Raw genomic sequence first — 12435 nt, forward strand, 5'->3', positions numbered from 1 at the left:
CCCAGAAAATAACTTGGATCCACCTGCATATCAGATTTCAGGCTCAGGCAAAAACAAACAAACAAAAAACCACTAGTATAGCTACAGGCCCTTTGAAATATAACTAAAATATGCCTACTAGCTATCTACAAAATGGAGGACACCCCCCCCCAACTCTTCATCTGCACTATTCCAGCCTTTAAGTCCATGATTGTTCAACAATTTGTTTGGCTTTGTATGTTAACTCTCTTTTCAGTCACCAGGTTCCAGATGTTAGCATGATGCCAACCAGACTTCCCTGGACAGACAACCTCACCAATGTGCCTTGGCGCTCCTCTTCCCCAGAGCCCTTCCCCACTAGGGAAAGAGAGAGACAGGCTGGGAGTATGGGTCGACCTGTCAACGCCCATGTTCAGACCTTCAACCTTCTGTATCCCACATTGATCTTGGGTCCATACTCTCAGAGGGTTAAAGACTAGGAAATCTATCAGGGGAGGTGATGGGATATGGAGGTCTGGTGGTGGGAACTGTGTGAAGTTGTACCATTCTTATCCTATGGTTTTGTCAATGTTTCCTTTTTATAAATAAAAAATTAAAAAATATATATATACACACACACCAAAAATAAATATACACGTACAAAAATGCATAAATAAATATTTTAAAATTTTAAAAAAGAATATTAGATATATGGTGTTATAATTTTTATCCTTTTATATTCCTTGAATTATAGCATCATCTGTAACATTACAGAATAGTGAACAGATTCAGCATAGTCTCAAATTAAAAGTGCTATGATAGTTACTGTTTCAGATTTGGAGTAATTGTAAAGATGTTGAGCAGCAATTATGAGACAAGCTCAGTTCTCAGTGCTTTTTATAATTTATCTAAATGAGCTTTCTTCCTCTAATTACTCAAAGTCCCAAGATGGCAAACCATCTTTTAAATATCGTTCAACACAATAAAACTTACATATAAACAATGCTCTGGATATTGATATGGAAGTTTTCAAAATGGAAATTTATCTGCTATCTGGGATATTTATCATTAGCTACTCTTAAGCAATAAACATTACCTTTAATTCAAAGTCACTCAGACTCCAGGAATTAGACTGGTTCAGAGGACTCACTAACTCTGCTCTCATGATAAATGCAGAGGTCACATAGGCTCCTAAGCTGAATATAGACCCCAGATCACATCAAATCGATGGGCTTTACAGTCAACAATATTTATACCCCTTTCCCATATTAGGGAACTACTCTCTTCCCTGATTCAACTTTCTGGTCCTTTTCCCAGCCATGACATCATCTCATCTGATAATAACTTGGGTCCACTTGAATATCAGATTTTAGACTCAGGCTCAGAGGAAAAAAGAGAAAGAAAAAAAAGCTAGTATAGCCACAGGCCCTTTGGAATATAACTAAAATATGCCTACTAGCTATCTACAAAATGGAGGACACCCCCCCAACTCTTCATCTACACTATTCCAGCCTTTAGGTCCATGATTGTTCAACAATTTGTTTGGCTTTGCATGTTAACTCTCTTTTCAGTCACCAGGTTCCAGATGTTAGCATGATGCCAACCAGACTTCCCTGGACAGACAACCCCACCAATATAATCCTGGAGCTCTGCTTCCCCAGAGCCCTTCCCCACTAGGGAAAGAGAGAGACAGGCTGGGAGTATGGGTCGACCTGTCAACGCCCATGTTCAGCAGTGAAGCAATTACAGAAGCCAGACCTTCCACTTTCTGCACCCCACAATGACCTTGGGTCCATACTCCCAGAGGGTTAAAGAATAGCAAAGCTCTCAGAGGAGGGGATGGGATACAGAGTTGTGGTGATGGGAATTGTGTGAAGTTGTACCCCTCTTATCCTATGGTTTTGTCAATGTTTCCTTTTTATAAATAAAAAATTTAAAAAAAAGAAAACACTGACAAAACCATAGTATAAGAGGGGTACAACTCCACATAATTCCCACCACCAGAACTCAGTATTCCATACCCTCCCCTGATAGATTTCCTATTCTTTTTAAAAATTAGTTCCAAGCTGCCCCAGTTTCAGGACTCATCTTCCTCAGGTAGAGCATAGAGTATGTTGTCCATCCTCCCTACGGAGGATGGAACATTTTCTACCGTTGTTGATCCAAGTTGAGGGCAAGGTCCTATGGGAGCCCACAAAGGGGTCTATTGTGTTTTTCCTGATAGAGATGACTGGTAATATTGGGGAGAGGGATTTATTTGAGGTCTAAGCCCATCATGTCTATTTGGGAATCTCAGGACTCCCCTACTAGGGCCCCAGGTTCTTGTTTTTTTTTTGTTGTTGTTGTTGTTGGTTTTTAATCTTTTTTTATTATTGGTTAGAGACTGAGAGAATGTGAGAGGGTAGGGGAGATAGGGAAAGAGACAGAAGGATACCTGCCACTTTACTTCACCACTTGTGAAGCTTCCCCCCTCGTAGGTACAGACCAGGGGCTTGAAACCAGGTCATTGCTCGCTGTAATATATGCATTTAACCATGTGTGCCACTGTCTGGCCTCTCAACAATGTTTTTTACATGACTAGAAAGAATAATCTTTTAAAAAAGATTTATGTACTGAGTGGAGGAAATAGCATAATGGTTATGCAAACAGTTTCATTCCTGAAACTCCAAAATGGTAGGTTCAATCCCCCACACCACCATAAGCCAGAGCTAAGCAATGTTCTGGTCTCTCTGTAGCTCTCTCTTATTAAAATAAAACCAGTAAAATACATGTTTTTTAAAAAAAATTTGTTTATTAATATCATTCATGAGGGGCCAATGCTTGAGCCACTGTACCACCTCCTGGGTTGCTGCCAAGTCGTTTTAACTCTGTGTAGACATTGATTAGAATTACTTCACAATAGTGTATTGTATAGTTATACTGTAATTTACCTAACCAATTTCCTACTGTTGGACTTCTGGATTATTAAGAATAAATTTTGTTCATATTTTACAGTATTTCTTTAGGACAGACTCCCAGAAGTGGAATTAGAGGATCTGAAGATATAAACATTTTCAAGCTCCTGACAGATACAGCCAAACTGCTTTTCAGAAAGCTGTTGCCAATTTACACTTCTAACACTGCCAGTGTGTTTTTCTACCCATATAGATCTGTCTAAAGCATAGTAAAATCTAAATGGAATGTACAGACCTCAGATTGTTAATGCAGTTGGAGAGGCATCATGACCACAGTACAGGGGCCCGTGGGAAAGGCCATACCTACTTGCAGGTATGCAATTAACAGTGAGCTAGTGTGAGTACATGGTATAGAGGTTTTGCAAGAATACAGAGCGATATAATTAAATTTCAGACTGTCAAATCTACTGCCTATGTTTTATCCATTGCAGTACTCCCAGAACATGGGACAGTGCCTGGCACATACAGCCACTCAATAAAAAACTGTTAAATGAAAACAAAATCTCCTTTCAGATGCAAGTTTTTCAGCAGCTGTAGGATGTACTCATTTCTGGATTCAAGGGGAAAATGACTGGTTGGATTAAATATTCTGGTAAAGGTCTGTTCAATCCTGAAATTCTATTTTGATTTCAGAAAGTCAATTTAAATGAAAGTGACACAAAACAGCTCTTTTCTGGGGTGGGAAGACAAGTAAGCACATCTAAAAGGACTTACTTTGGTACTAGTTGTAAAGGTACATATATAACCCAAAATGCAATTTAGTGAGCTCTGTCATCTCAATAGTAGTCCCTTTCATAACTGATAATAAACTTCTTCTTCTCTTCCTTCTCCTCCTCCCTTGCCAGTATATTCTTCTTTTTCTTCTCCTCCTTTTTTCTCTTTCTTTTTAAAAAATTTTAAATTATCTTCATTCATTTATTGGATAAAGACAGGCAGAAATTGAGAGGAAAGGGGAGAGAGAGAGACCTGCAGCACTGCTTCACCACTTGTGAAGCTTTCCCCCTGCAAGTAGGGGGTCAGGGGTTTGAACCTGGGTCCTTGTGCATTGTAATATGTGCACTCAACCAGGTGCACCACCTCCTGGTTCCCCTACTTGTTTTTTTTTCTTCTTTTTTAAACAATTATTTTTGGATGGGCTGAGGAGAGAAAGAACCAGAGCAACACTCTGGCATTGAGATACTAGGAATTACACTCAAGACTTCATGCTTGAAAATCTAATGCATTATTCACTTCGCCATCTCCCAAGATGCAAAATTCCTTTTAATACTCCACAATTTCTTTATAGTTAATTGTCAGATACTGCCAGATCAATTTGGTAATGTTATTGATAAGAATTGATGAGTCAGTTGTGATTTTACATGCTTTTTTGGGGTCATTTTATGGGCTTCACTGGGCCAGCCTACTTTTCTAGAAAGAGAGACAGAGAGACAGAAAGAGAGGGGAAGAAACCACAGCACTGATGCTTCTTTCATGCTGTGAGGGCCAAGCTTGAATCTGAATATTGCACAAGACAATCCATTTACATACACATTTTTTATACACTAACTTACAGTCTGTAGGCCATCGCTGGCCACCATTTATTTTTATTTTTAATGTTTTATTTATTCATTTATTTAATTTTGACAAAGACAGAGAGAAATTAAGAAGCGAAAGATAGAGAGAGAGAGAGAGAGAGAGAGAGAGAGGAAAAGAAACATCTGTAGCGCTGTTTCACCACTCCTAAAGCTTCCTCCCTGCAGGGGGGTTTGGGGGCTTCAACCCAGGTCCTTGCACACTGTAATGTATGTGCTCAACCAGCTGAATCTCTACCCAGCCTTCCATTTGTTTTTCTATGGTGTCAAAGCTGAGCAATATAAGAATAGGGTTTCAAGGGCTATAAAGAAACCAAAGTTATATTGTATGACATGTAAAAAGTATAAGAAATCCAAATTCTGGCATCCATAAGTAATGTTTTTATTCGAACACAGTTATGCTCATTCGTTTCCATATTAGTTACATGTGTTACTGCAATAAAGTGTAACAGAGACTGTAAGGCCCACAAAGTCTTAGACATTTACTTTACAGAAGGGGAAAAAAAAGTGTCCTGACCTGTTCACTAGGCCCAAGTGGGTCCTATGGATTTTTTTTGTTTGTTTCTGGATATTAATCTTGGGAGAAGGGTATAAGAGAGAGAGATAGTCATTGCAAGATCTTAGAGGGTAGAGAGTAGAGAAGACAACTACACAAGTGTTGCCTCAGATAGGATATAAGAGCCTGGAAAATCTGGAAGGTCTGATCTAACTAAAGCAGTAACTGGAGAAGGCACGGCTATACACTTCCAGCAGCAAAAGATGCTTGCTAATTGAGCCCCTCAGGACCCTGATGAGACTCAGTCCCAAGGAGCTAGGCAGACTGCTGGCAATGCCATCTGCACATCACAGCCCAGCTAAGCAGCTAATGTGTGCAGTGATACACAGTTCATGATACCCTCACTCCTCTGCTATACGTCTTAAAAGTCATTTAGCATCCAGACTTATCCAGGCAGCTAAAGGCAAGTCTGAGCTCTAAATGGAAAGTGTGTAACGCAGGATGCAGGAACACATTCTCTCCAAATTAATCTTACCATTCATTTACATGGAATCATGTTCGGAGCATTCTCGATCCCTCCCCACTCCTAATAACCTGTCAAATTGCACCAAACAGAATACTACTCCTGGACTGCCGCAGGGAAAACCTGTATTTCTGAGAAGCCCTCATGACTCAGAGTACCAGAGGTGATCAAACTACCTCCAGAAGCTCTAACAGCCATTGTCTCTGGAGAGTGGAACCATGGTTGCTGAGGACAAGAGAGAACTTTTTTCTTCTTCCCTTTTGCCCTTCTGAAAGCCAACAAAACCCAGAAGACATTCCTGCATGTCACCACAACCTACTTCTTAAGGGGTAAGAAGGCATTTTGGTACCAGAGCTAGAATAATTTCCCTCTCTCTGTGTGTCTCTCTGTTTCTCTCTCCCACTGAGCCATATTATTTGCACTTGTGTATTACATCCCTAGAAAAAGAATCCCAGGATTTTCCCTCCTGTGTGTTTTTGTCTTGCTTCTTCATGTTCCACAATGCCAGCTGAGGTTGTCTGTATAGTGAAACCAAACTGAGAGGATGGGAGCAGGTTGTTATGCCATTTTTCTTGGTCTTTGAGCTGGACATCAAATCTGGGGCTAATCACTTAACCTGCCAGTGAAGTTCACAACAATTTTCCCAGCTCTGTAGTCATCAATGATTTCAGATTCACCAATGTAACCATGCTTCATCATCACAGTTAGAATCTGGGCAATGACGTTGGAGCATAGTCTAATAAGAACCTGGCATTCGCCTCTTTTTTCGGCATTGTTGATGCTCTTAAGAGCATTGGCCAGGATATTCATGCACAGCTTTACGGCGGCATGGAATGATGGCAGAAAGAGTAGAAAGATTTCTCTAGGGAGTCGGGCTGTAGCGCAGCGGGTTAAGCGCAGGTGGCGCAAAGCACAAGGACCGGCATAAGGATCCTGGTTCAAACCCCGGCTCCCTACCTGCAGGGGAGTCGCTTCACAGGCGGTGAAGCAGGTCTGCAGGTGTCTATTTTTCTCTCCTCCACTCTGTCTTCCCCTCCTTTCTCCATTTCTCTCTGTCCTATCCAACAACAACAACAAAGGCAACAAAAGGGAATAAATAAATAAAATAAATATTAAAAAAAAATTTTTAATGTAAAAAAAAAAAGATTTCTCTATTCAAGACTAGAGTGCTGAGGAGGGGAGATAGAAAAGAGATGCAAAAATCAGAAGATGGAGCTACAGACTGTGGTAAAATACCAAAGTGGCTCAAAGTATCAGTAGGTGTGGTCCAGAGTTGGAAAACAAAGCTCCTGGGACAAGAGCTAGAGCAAACTTGAGAAGGACAAGGACCGAGCCTGAGGCTGGAAGATAGGGTGGATCCCTGAGACTATAGGATCAAGAGGTTCAGGCATGGAGGTGCAGGTCAGGACAAGTCATTGGCTGGGAATAAAACAATTTGGTGGGTGAATACCTAAGGGAATACTGTGGAGACTCTTGTCTGGGGAGGATCCTATCTTATGATTCTGAGCAGTCATGTAGGAATCTTTTATCTAGATGAATGTCAAGTCAGAGGCACCCCAGAGTTTATTACCATCTTATTTTCTCAGAAGTCGTGCCTATGGGCAGTGAGTTCAGGTAAGAGTTCTGCATACTTCTCAGAAAATTACCAGAACAAGTATATTAACTCCTTTTCATTACAGCTACTTGGAATGGTTTGAATTCACTCTTTATTAACTGCATCCTATTACTGGATCCAAGTCCTGTCTGGGCCAATGTTGGGCACCCTACATTCATTCCTGCACAGTGTTGGTTCAGCATCTCTGGCAGGATCATTCCAGCCTTGTTCACAGGACATGAAAAAGTCCAGAAATCAGCTCTCTCAGAATTACTATGTTATAATTAATGGAAATAATATCTGTAGGTGCTACTGTGAAATCCTGGCCTGGGCCCCAGAGCATAGAATTCTGGAACAAATACCTCTGGGTCTCAGTAAAGAGTATTGTAAGGTTTGGCCATAAAGTTTTGATAACCAGCAGTGGAGGTTTTGTTCCAGAAGTGAGTGGGCTTGTACAGAAGTGCTAATAAGGAGAACCCAGGACCCCATCTAATGTAGAAAGAAAGACATAAAGGGCCAAAAAATGGAGTGTCTAAGAATTGCAAAGTAGGTAGAAATTTATGAACTCTTGTGTGGTTTAAGCTTTTTCTTGCACAATGCATGACTGATTGTGTATGTGTGAGACACTAGAACACCACTGTGGCCATTTTTAAAAAACATTGTATTTATTGTTTTAATGAGAGAGATACATAAAGAGGGAGAGACACCAGAATCCTGCTCACTTCTGGCTTATGGAGATACCAGGGATTGAATCTGGGACCCTGGAGCCTCAGGCATGAAAGTCTCTTTGCATAACCAGCATGTGGCCATATTCAGTGTTCTATTTGCTTTTTGTCTTTTTTTTTTATGTGGTGCTGGAGATGGAACCAAGAGTGTCATGCATGCAAGGCATGTGTTCAATCACCTCCCGCAGCCCACTGCACAGTACCTCCTCATATTCATGGGATAAGGTATAGATTCCTAGCCTCTAGGAGGGAATTTGTCATATTTTTGAAGGAGTGTATTGTGAAAGAAAAGAAGTAAAAGCAATTGGGTTGAATAAATGAGAGTTGGTATCTACTGGCAACCAACAGTTTATTTTTCATTTATTTATTCCCTTTTGTTGTCCTTGTTGTTTTATTATTGTAGTTATTATTGATGTCATTGTTGTTGGATAGGACAGAGAGAAATGGAAAGAGGAGGGGAATATGGGGGGGGAGAGAAAGACAGACACAGGCAGACCTACTTCACTGCCTGTGAAGCGACCCCCTTCAGGTGGGGAGCCGGGGGCTTGAAGCTGTTATGTATAACAAGTTTTTTTGGCAAGTCACAGATACTGGCCAATCCTGGAAAATGCTCTTACTATCTATCCCTCAGCCTCACTCTCTGACACTTCTACAAGGAAATCTGAGATGTTTCTAGTCTCTGGCATTATTTGGAATCCACTTGGGAAAAGGTGCATTCCATAAACCCTGGCAATTGGAGGGGGAGAGAGCATAATGGTTGTGCAAAGAGACTCTCATGCCTGAGGCTCCGCAGTCCCAAATTCTATCTCCCACTCATCCACCCCACCACCATAAGCCAGAGCTGATCAGTGTTCTGGTAAAAAAAAAAAAAAATCAAACAAACAAACACAAATCCTGGCAGAGAGGCAGGAAGAGGTAAAAGAATTTGAAATAATAGTGGAGGTATCTCTGTCTCTTTCCTTCTCTATCTCCCTCTTGCTTCTCAATTTCTCTCTCTCTCTATCCAATAATAAATAAATAATTTAAAAAACAACAAATTATTTTTTAAAAAACTGTAGATGCTCCAAAAACAAACAAACAAAAACCAAAACACCTGACCATGTTGGCATTAGATAATGAAAACAGGGGGCCGGGTGGTGGTGTGCCTGGTTAAACATACACATTACATACTCAAGGACCCTGGTTCATGCCCCCAGACACCACCTATTGGGGAAAGCTTCACAAGTGGTGAAGCAGTGCTGCAGGTGTTTCTCTCACTCCCTCTCTATCTCCCTTTCCTACTCGATATTTCTGTCACTACCCAAAATAAATAAACAATATTCTTGTAAAAAGTTAAAAAAAAAGATACTGAAAACACACTACCTGTGCTTTGCTCCCCCCTACTCCCCCCCACCCATTGGATATCCCCTTTGGTCCTCCAGCCTATGGGTCCAGGTCTCAAGATTGTGATATGAGGGAAGCTGATGAGAGGACACTCTACACCTGACTTAGTGCAGAGTCTGCACCTGCATGCCAATTCCACATGGTAGTGTGTTTGATAAATAAAAACAGTGCTTCTAAGAAAGGTAGGCTTCAGTTTCCAGGACAAATCCCCAGGTTCCACTGAGTCCTCTTTGTTGGAAACCTACCCTTAACTTTGCTGGAGTCAGCACGACAGTGCCCTCCATTCCACACACTTCAGGCCCTGACTGAGGATCAGGCTTGGAACTGCAGTCCACCTTTCTGGGTTCTCCCAGAAGAGTATGGACTGCAGGAAATTCAGTCCCCATCTCTCACTGGTCACGGTCCCCTGAGGCAGTGTCTGGGAAGAGAATAGGTTGGCCACAACAAACTAAGGAAGCAACTCCAATTTTTTATGAAAGAAATCAACAACAAGCAGTTAGCAGAAGTCCACAGTGTCAAGTGTTCTTCAAAGTTGCAGAGGACAGCAGGGAAGATGACAACAGCAGCCATTCGCAGCTGCACAACAATGAGGCTTCACCAGGGAGGGCAGATATCCTGGGCAATCCTGGGGGGGGGGGGCAGACTGGTGCAGAAGAAGCCCACATAAGAGGGCAGGCAGGAGGATGGGTTCTGAGGTGGGGTCTGGGCAGAGCCATGTCCCCAGAAGCTTCACATTGCAGCCGACTCCATGTCTCTGAACCTGGTGCCTTCTTCTGCACACACAAGCTATTCCTCCTAGCAGCCTTGGAAAGATCAGCCCCAAAGTCAAAACTTTCAGTCTAAACTCCTTCAAATTCCCTGAACTCACTTCCTTTCACGGTCTCCTTATCTAAATGTAACTCTTCTACCAGCATCCTCATCGCTAGCTGCCTGTTGGGTATTTGCATCTGTCTAGTGGCTGACAGCATCTGACATCTCCCTGAACAGTTTCCCGCCCTTCTTTAAACCTTTTTTCTTTTCTTTTTTTTTTTTTTTGACAGTCAAACACTCTGGCCCTGGACACGACTTTTCTCATACTCTGCAATCTTGTTCAACCTCACGAAAAAATTGATACCAAACCTTTGTTCTAGATAGCTGTCACTCATTGTGGGACTGCAGTCCAGGAGTGTGATCAGGCAACGACTGGGAGGGAGGACTGAGCCTCTACAGAGCTAGCTGCAGGGGTGACCCGGTCGCTGCTGCTGCTTCCGGAGCCTCGACAGGGAAGACCCCTTGCCTAACTGAATGCTCTGTTTCCCACCTAGGCTGGGGAGGCCAATCCTGCGAACAGATAGATGCACCACTGGGGAAATGAAGTGTCCTGCTCCACAAATTTGCGTGCTGGTCGCAGCCGCTACATCAGTTACTACGATGCCCAGACCCTTAAGAGTCTCTGATGATGTGTGCCAGAAGGGCCTAAGTGCTGGCCGCTGAGTCCAGGGCCGCGTTGGTGAAGAAGCACGCAGGTTCGCCCTCGAGCTCTGCAGAAGCTCACTCAACAAACCTGGCCCAGCTAACTCGCAGCCTGGGCTTGGAATCCCGGGACGCCAACCCGCATGCGCAGTCCCCGCCCCCAGGTGCAGACTACGCGCATGCGCACTACGCCTCCCCACCCCCCACCCCCCACCCCCGCCACACCCGGGCGGGCGCCTTTCTTTGCGCGTGCCCGCCCGCGGAGAAGTCGGCGGACGGGAAGGGGCGGGGGAGGAAGACTGAGGGAAGAGAGGGCACCCCCGGGCGCCGGAGAGCATTGTGGGAAGGAGGCGGCAGCGTCCCGGGCGGGCGGGAGGTGCACCAGCGGCGGCGGCAGCGGTAAATCCTCCCGGCCGCTCACAGCACTGTGGAGCCGCGTCCCCAGCCCGGCCTCGGACCGCGGCGCCCCTCCTGCCCCTCGCGGCTTCGCGCCCGCCCGCCCCTCCCCCGGCGCCCGGCCCTGCCGAGCCGGCCGGCCGGCCCGGCTCCCCTCCCCGGCCCGCCGGGCGGGCGGGCTGCCCTGAGGAGGCGGGGAGGGGCCGGCCGGGCCGGCCGGCGGCCGGGCGACGATGCCGAACTTCTGCGCGGCCCCCAACTGCACGCGGAAGAGCACGCAGTCGGACTTGGCCTTCTTCAGGTTCCCGCGGGACCCCGCCAGGTGAGCGGGGGACGCGGGGCGGTGCGGGCGGCGCGCGGGGCCCCAACACGTGCGCGCGGGGCTCGCCGGGCGTCTCCTTCCCGCCGCGAGTGGACCGCGGGGCTCCCGGGAACCCTCTGTGCGACCTCGGGCGCGTCGCGGGGGCTCTCTGGGCTTCAGTTTCCGCAGCTGTCAAGCGAGAGCCGGGCTTGCGTGGCGGGGGGTCCCTGGCCCCCGCAGCCCTGCCACCTGCCCTGGCCGCCCGTCCGGCCTCGGCGACCCCCTTCGCCCGCTGACATCGCCGCGGCGCGTCGGGCCGGGACCGTTATTCGCGGCGGCGGGGCCCGGGCAGCCACACGCCTGCTTTCTGCCTGGCGCGGCGTCTCACGGGCCGCTGGTCATTCACTGCGGATCCGGCCCCCTGTCTCCGGGCCGCCCGGCGGGAATGAGACCCGGAGAAAGCTCGCCATCAGTTTTTCAGCCGACGTGTAGACGGCCGGCTGTGAAGTGCCATGTTGCTCGTTAGTTGACACATTTCCTGAAGGCACACTGTGTGCCTGGCATTGTGCTGAGCGTCGGGGTTTACAGGCAGACAAGGGCTCCTCTGGCCTTTGCAGTCTTGGGGGGTTGTCAGTGCGGGGGGAGTGGATCAGGCAAGTCAGTTTCTGTCAGGCATCGAGTAGTGACCTGGTGGAAAGTAAAGCAGATGTTGGGGGTGCAGGAGCGCTAGAAATAGCTGAGGGTGGCAGCACTCTTTTCCATCTAAATTTTGTAGGCATCTTCAGTGATACAAGTCCAGTTGCAAGGAAGACTAAAACAAAAGTAAACCACCAGGACTACATCAAATTGAAAAGCTTCTGCACAGCAAAAGAAATCACCACACAAAGAGACAGACCCCCCTTAGCATGGGAGGAGGTTTTTACATGCCATACACCAGACAAGAAGGTAATAACCAAGAGATATAAAGAGCTCACAAAGCTCAGCAAAAAAAGAAAAAAAAAAAAGTGGTCTCATACAGAAATGGGGAGAGGATATGAACAGAAGATTCATCAAAAAAGAGACCCAAAAGGCCAACAAACATG

The 12435-nt window shown here is 45.5% G+C and overlaps 2 protein-coding genes and 1 pseudogene across 6 annotated transcripts in view; 1 reads left to right on the plus strand and 2 right to left on the minus strand.

The window, feature by feature from the left end:
• Positions 1-5925: 5925 nt before the first annotated feature.
• On the minus strand, positions 5926-6361 carry LOC107522356 (small ribosomal subunit protein uS8-like; annotated as a pseudogene).
• A 1168-nt stretch (positions 6362-7529) lies between these two features.
• GVQW3 (GVQW motif containing 3) lies at positions 7530-10807 on the minus strand. Its single transcript, XM_060176786.1, is given in 3 exon segments — positions 7530-10159; positions 10162-10274; positions 10276-10807. Coding segments are annotated over 3 exon segments (627 nt in total). The 5' UTR covers positions 10350-10807; the 3' UTR covers positions 7530-9719.
• A 139-nt stretch (positions 10808-10946) lies between these two features.
• THAP12 (THAP domain containing 12) overlaps positions 10947-12435 on the plus strand; it is a 111510-nt gene continuing 110021 nt past the window's right edge. The window contains exons 1-2 of one of the 5 annotated variants that reach the window (XM_060176783.1): positions 11217-11374; positions 12129-12298. Coding sequence is in view for 3 of the 5 variants with exons in the window: in XM_060176784.1 (XP_060032767.1) it covers positions 11286-11374 (89 nt within the window). In the remaining 2 variants the exon portion in view is untranslated. Of the gene's footprint in view, positions 11375-12128; positions 12299-12435 lie in introns of all 5 variants that reach the window. The other 4 variants (XR_009545631.1, XM_060176784.1, XM_060176785.1 and 1 more) reach the window with 4 other exon arrangements.

The sequence above is a fragment of the Erinaceus europaeus genome, chromosome 17 (genome assembly GCF_950295315.1).
Source record: "Erinaceus europaeus chromosome 17, mEriEur2.1, whole genome shotgun sequence".
Taxonomy (NCBI): domain Eukaryota; kingdom Metazoa; phylum Chordata; class Mammalia; order Eulipotyphla; family Erinaceidae; genus Erinaceus; species Erinaceus europaeus.